Raw genomic sequence first — 7,287 nt, forward strand, 5'->3', positions numbered from 1 at the left:
ATGGGCAACCCGATATTGGGCATTGTGGCTAGCATTTTCATGCATTTTGTAGAAAAAGCTGCTTTAGAGCAAACAGGGTGTAGTTTAAAATACTATGGGAGGTGCATCGACGATATTTTAATAATAGGGAAAGAAAAAGAGCTTGATATTGTTTTTGACGAATTAGGAAAACAGGAAAAAAGGATTGGTTTTACAAGGGGAAAACCTCATCGACGGGAAGATTAATTTTCTAGACTTAAGTATCACAAAAACCGATAAAGGAATAAAAACAGGGGTTTTCCATAAACCGCTAGCTGGTGACTTGTATATCAACAAAAAATCTGAACACTCTGGAAGGATTAAGACAAATGTTTTCCTTAATTTTTTCATCAGGACAGAAAGGCTATGCAAGGAAAGAATAGAAAAAGAAATTTCATGGATAACGGGGGTAGGCTTAGAAGGGTATACAAATCAAGAAATTAATAAGACAGCACCTGGGACACACTGTGCTAGAAAAGCACAAAGGATCATAAAAACAGAGAACACCAACGACCCTAATGGGAATGTAAAGGAGGATGCTGAGGTAGGGAATTTGATTAATAAGGATCTTTTTTGTCGGAATCCCTTATTATAAAGGGCTATCAGAAAAAATAGAAAAAACTGTAAGAGAATATGGTATAAAATGTAGTAAGTAGGCCCCCCGGAACACTGAAAATATTTAACTGAATATAAAAAGGGGGGAAAGGAGCAGAGAATCCCAGAAGAACAAAAAGGAGTCTATAGGATAGAATGCGAATGCGGCAAAGAATACATAGAACAGACCTGAAAAAGCATGCGCATAAGATGACAAGGATATCGGGGAGGGAGTATCCAAAACTGGTCTCTCTGAACATATTATTGAAAGTGGGCATAAGATTGTAAAAAGAGAAGTCATTAGGAAAGATAATAATAAATTAAATAGGAATGTTTATGAAGCCGCGTATATTTGCACGGGAAATAGCAATAAACTCAACAGACGATGGTAATTTAGAGGACGGATGGATAAGTTTTCTTAAAAAATGGGATAAGGCAGTGAAAACTGATGCTAAAATAGGTTTCCATGTTACTTCGGAGGTCATCAAAGCAGTAGAAGAAGAACGAGAATTCACTTTGGATTGGTGACGTAAGAGATAAAGGAGGGACGGTTTATAGACGGGGAGGTAGCTTTTTCCTTCTGGTTGAGGTGGGGGCTACTCTCCAGAGTAGGCCTCACAACCAGCCTGGGCTCGCACGGCCACTTGGGATCCTTTCTTAGTTATTTTAATATAAGTGTGGAGTATTTTTACGAAGTTTTTAACATGCTGAGATTTTATAAGTTGGAATATGGCAGAGTTTTTGTACGTGTTTTTAACCTTAACCCTTAACCAAATCCTCATTCAACACTTCTTTTACGCAGCACTATGCTCTGTGCCTAGAAACATCCACGAACCTGATGAAGGAGGCAGTCTGACCTCCGAAACGTTGTCCTAATAAGACTCCATACTCACTCACGTAAGTAGTTAAATTAATCAATACTAATTAACATATTTATTTCCTAAAACAAACATTGCATGAAAAGGAAGGGGAATTTTCCATAAATAACACAGAAACCCAAAAATGTCAGAGAGTCCCATAATTATAATATATAACATCTAATATTGATTTCAGTGTCTCACTGCCACCATTCACACAAGCTTGCTGATTGACAATCTACCAAATTAATAATAGAATTGGAACATTAGACAAGTGACATCTAGTGAACCAGTCTGAAATGAAGAGCCACAACTATGGACAAAATTGGCGTTACTTGCGAATGACAGTAATAAATCATGAAAATCAAGAGGTGAATAAATTAAGTTTTTCTTGTTGTGAGGAATTATTATATATTTGATTAAGAAGTGAACTTTACCTAAACCGATACTGTAAAAAGGCAGGTCATAGATGGATCTGCACAGAACCAGTATGAGAACCATGCGAATCTTCATACTGACATGCAGTGGTAGATTAACCACTCATTTGCACAAATAAGACCAATAAAAACTCGAATTCTCATTTCGGAAACTATGTACCCACTATGGATTTTATCACTCGTCACAAAATATTTGAGTGGCTCGGGAGTAAAACTTCATAACCCACAAAAGTATGAAACTGAGAAAAACTCAAAGTGGAAGTTTGTCCATTACATTGTGGCTTATGGATTACCCAGATGTTCCTGTGTGTTTCTGGCTGTCAGTGGCTACTGAAGGAACTTCATTCACTATTATACAGCAACTAGAGACTGTAGGAACTGAATGTGATGTTAACTCAATTTTGAATGGGGTATGGGTTACTAAATTTTACTCGCAAGCCACTCATTGCGTCTCTTATTTTACACTGAAAGACCTGTGTCCCAGGGATGGGTACACAACGATGGATAAGTTCTGATTTCATAATTGGATTTTGACAACTTGCAGTTCCACTTCAAATGTCGAATGATTTACATATAGTGTGACCTCACTGCCTGGTAAGTGAATAAATAATGTTCTACATTGATGCAATAAAAATCACACAAGTTTCATGTGTGGTCCATATTTACTTCAATTCTGTCAAAATCCCCTTGAATATTAAACAGAGCCTCTGATGTACTCTAAAATATTTACTTCCCTCATGTGGAAAGTTGCATGCAGTGCTCATCAATAAAATCAACAAATGTGTTTGGATTTTTGTGCATTTCTTAAGGAGAATAGACAAAACTAAAAATAATTCAGCTTATTTTTTAGCAAACAATGGCTAAAAAAACATGAATCCAACTAAGATAAAGCTACACATTTTGAAACGTGACCATAGGACATCTAATTTACTAATTCATACAAGAATGGATTAAAAGTAATTAATTATTGCACTAGAGTGGCTTTCCTAAAGTACTCTGTATACATGCTCTACCATGATTACTGTACAATACATTCTAATAATATATGGCAGGTTCTAGCATATCGTTGCAGACTTCAATACATGTGATAACGAAAACACAAACATATATTGTCCTTGTTACTTTTTTTAGGTAATGAAAATTTACATAAGGAAATTCAAAATGTGAAAAAGTATTTTTTTTTTAACTGAATCAGAGAGTTCAGGTGACAAATTTTCCCTCCTGTCTTCTACTCTTAGGCAAGAAGCTTCTTAATTTTTATCATGATTCACAGTAAATGGTCCAAAATCTACGATAAGTAACTATAGCCATCAGTCAGTTTCTATTCTCAAAATCAACACAAAGACTGTTCAAGTTAGGACAGCTAAATTATTCCAGGCAAAGAAGAGAACCATATGGAGTACAAGAGATTTGCTATGCATTTTGCTTCCTCTAATGATGCTCAAAGTAAGAACATTGCTTTTAAGTATAGTACAATTACAGAATACCTATACATTCCTAAACAAAAGTTCTCAAAGCATGTTACTCGCAGCATAACTCTCTAATACTTAAGCCTTCCCAATGTAGTCCACTTTATGTGCAGGTGGGCTCATCGAGACTGGCTCTACACTATAAAGTGAGATCTGACCAATTGTGACGTGTGCCTTCATGAGGCATCGAACCCAGGGCCCCTTAATTACGAGGGGAGTGTAGTGTCATAGTGGCCTTGTGGAAGAACTGGAAGAGAAGTCCACTTTCTGGTTTGAAACTAATCAATTGACTATTAATCAAAACAAAACAGAGAAAATAATATTCACCCTAAATAACGACATTGAATGTACCTCAGTAAAGCTTCTTGGTCTATACCTAGATTCAAAATTATAGTGGGATGTGCAAACAAACAAATTATGCTGCAAACTGGCCAGAGTCATCTTCTTATTAAATAAACTTAGATCCTGCGTAAGTGAAAATTTATTGGTATAATCTTATTATGCCTTTTTCATAGCCATTTAACATATGGGGTTTTATTATGGGGAAACTCATCAAATGCTGGCAATGTATTCATTTGGCAGAAAAAAGCAATAAGAAATATGGCTGGAATATTCAACCAATCTGTTTCATGCAAACCTCTTTTCAAGCAATAAAAAATAATGACTGTTCCATGCCTATGCATATTTAGCTGCCTAATGTTTATCAAAGAAAACATTCATAAATTCAACATAAGACACTCTATACAGAGACACAACCCAAGATTCAGTTATAAGTTGGACACATCATCAACCAGGTTAAGCAAAGTACAAAATAATTACAAACACATTGGAATAAAACTCTTCAACCAGCAGCCAGGGACAGCTCACTGTGCACCTCTTGAAAAATTTAGAAGGGTGCTACAAGACTGGCTAAGTGAAAAGGTTTTCTACTCAATAGATGAATTTATTCTGCACTCAAAAGATGATTTAAATTTCTAGAACTCGTAATACATGTAATACTGTCCTCTTCATACTCACCCTATATATTTATTATTTATGTAGGCTTGTTTAAGCTATTCTGGTAGAGAGTTTTATATTTAGATATATATGCTATTCTTGTATCATGACTTATATTTCTATGTTTATACTATTCTTGTTTTATGTCTTTATTTGTATGTTTATATTATTCTTGTATTATGTCTTATATTTGTATGTTTATACTATTCTTGTATTATGATTTATATTTGTACCAATGACGACATCTATTGCATTATTTTAATGCTTAATGATGAATAAACATATTGATATTATAGCCAAAGAGTACCACATTCAATTTATGGTGGAATCACATGATACAACAGTTTCGATCGTACTTGACACACTTAAAAATAAATTTAATTTTACTTTCTAGTAGTTCAGCTACACAAAAAAACTAAAGAAGCACATATTTGAAATAGACACAAAGGTCTCTATCCGTAATTAAAAATGATTCTACGTGGGTCAATTTTTATTACGTGCACGTCTGTATGTTTGCTTCTAGCGTTTTTACACTTGTACATAAAATTATGCATAGTAACACTGTACCTCATTTGTTACTGCAGGAACTTCACTAGGGCTTCCTGAATTATTCTCGACATTTTCTACTTTAGCTGATGTGGGTTTAGCCTTCAGTTGTCCCTTCTTGGAAACCCCGGCAGGAACATCTTTATTTTTCTGTTGGAATTCTTTTAACTGAAACAACAAAAACACATTCGAAAAATTACATCTTTCTCCTTACAAAAGTAAAAAGATGAAAACAATATATCATAAGTATTATCAAAATTAGTGGAAAGATATTAGTTATTTAGGCCTATTTACAAATACAAATGAAAGTTTCCTACTTGACATGTAAAATTTAAATCAACAGAATTGAGATGCTGCCTCAAAAATCATAACAAACCAGAAATTGTGTTCTTTGAACAATCATTTTGAAAAACATAAGGGACCAAGTTCCTTTTGCTTCATTGTAATTTCATCACGCTCTTAAAGCAACCTAACCTAGCCTTACCGTGATGGTGCGTGGGGCTATCATGAATGGTTTTTGGGGCTGTTCATGGATGGTTATACGATCCAGAATGGTTTTTGGGGCTATGCAGAATTTTTTCTGTTAAGAAGGTTGAAACACTGCTTTGCCGTTTGAAACACAACGCTAGTCAAGATTTACCCGCCATTTTGTGTGTTCAGAAAGCGAGAGAAGAACGAACAATAATTACTCGATATGTCGTCAATAGATACTAATTTAGTTTAAAAAAAAGCAAAATCCCTTGTTAAACAATGTTTCGCAATGCAGAATAGGTAAGTACGGATGTAAAAAAGGAGAGAATGAACACGTTAGAGCAATTTCCCGCATATGATAGTTTTACCCAAATTATATGTTCCTGACATATATAACAACTGTGGAAAACATTATTGTAGCTCTCTCTTTACTTACGAAAATGCATAAGAAATCTACTGTCACAAGCAGCTTCTTCCTTACAACAAGTTTACTTCCTACAGGAAGTACAAAGAGGAAACATGGATATCCAATTGGAGAGCTTATTTTACACTGATTTATGTAAGCTGTTCTCTGATTGGCTTTAGATCACCTGGTAGCTACCAATTAAATATGAACAGCAAAGTGGCCATAAGTGGGGTAGTGGCCAAAACTAATACCTCCACCCTACTTTACATCACAATATCACATTTCCGCCAGCAAAAATCAACTGAAAATGTTCATAAAGAACAAAATCTTAACAAACCATGCAAAATATCTCACTTTCTCCAGAGAGTGCAGAGGGTAAAGGGTACCCTTTCTCCTTTTAAAAAACATTAAACATTCGGAACCTTAACCGAATAAAGCCCATCCTACAACTTCACACACACGATTTCAAATGTGAGGAATAATTTTTGAAACAAATATTTATGACTTATAGATTATGTTTACTTTTGATAATGGAAGACATCCAGAAATATACTACGCTCCTGTATACCCCATTGGCGATCTTCGGTTTGCGAACATGTGTCCGAGAATATCCTGAAAGCAAAACAATTCTTAAACATGTCAGTCTCCTCCCCCTCTCTCTAGGCATTCTTGTTTACCTCAGTAAAGTTTTAAAATATGCCACTAGGTTTGCATTTGGGGAAATTGTAGAGTTACACCCACAAAATAAGAACCAACATTTTGAAATTGTCAACATTTCACGTTCGCATTGTACGCATCATATGCAAATACATTAAAACAAAAGCTTTTTCTTTATAATTACTAAAATATTACCGAACTCGATGAAAAATAAAATATCCTGTTCTGTCACATAAACATAAGGATGTACTCCCCCTTTCCCCAAACACTCTCTGACGTGTCATCATCCTTCGAGTCAAGACTATATGAAACCAACTTTAAATAATTTTGAGAAGGAATGAGCAATTATGTTGCTTATTTTCACCACGTGACATTTACACAATTCAGTATCCACTAATATATTTTACCTTTCTTCTAGCAGCAGCCAATTTCTCTGCTTTGCTGTTATCTGCCATGTTGGTCGTTTCCGATTGGTGAAATCTGGGTCTCCCCTATCGCACAACACTAGAGCAACCTTGCGTTCTGACGTCAGATGAGAAGTGTTACATTTTTATGTTAGGTCTGTTAGGTTTGGTTCTATTAGCATAAATATGCTGAAAATTTATTATTTATGCTAAGAGAACTAAATCAAGCTAGCGTAACTTACCAACTTAGGCATCTAGCCTAACAATAAAATCTTCTCCCGGAGACGTCAGAACCCAAGGATTCCCTAGTGTAGTGCGATAAGAGAGATTCGTGAATCATATGGTGAAATCTGTGGAAGAAAGTCATACAGCGCCCCCACGGCCGGCCGTGGCTCCCACATCCACAACCCCCGTAAATCAGATATTGTTATT

General features: G+C 35.4%; 1 protein-coding gene across 2 annotated transcripts in view; it reads right to left on the bottom strand.

Moving 5' to 3' along the window:
- LOC146001330 (golgin subfamily A member 2-like) overlaps window positions 1-6,949 on the bottom strand; it is a 56,628-nt gene extending 49,679 nt beyond the window's left edge. For both annotated transcript variants that reach the window (XM_083138653.1, XM_083138647.1), the window contains exons 1-2: window positions 6,859-6,949; window positions 4,939-5,085 (exon numbers count right to left, since the gene is read on the bottom strand). In XM_083138653.1, coding sequence (XP_082994779.1) covers window positions 4,939-5,085; window positions 6,859-6,906 — 195 coding nt within the window. In that variant the 5' untranslated portion in view covers window positions 6,907-6,949. The remainder of the gene's footprint in view (window positions 1-4,938; window positions 5,086-6,858) is intronic.
- Window positions 6,950-7,287: the final 338 nt, after the last annotated feature.

This window comes from Lepisma saccharinum, chromosome 1, assembly GCF_977018435.1.
Source record: "Lepisma saccharinum chromosome 1, izLepSacc3.1, whole genome shotgun sequence".
Taxonomy (NCBI): Eukaryota; Metazoa; Arthropoda; class Insecta; order Zygentoma; family Lepismatidae; genus Lepisma; species Lepisma saccharinum.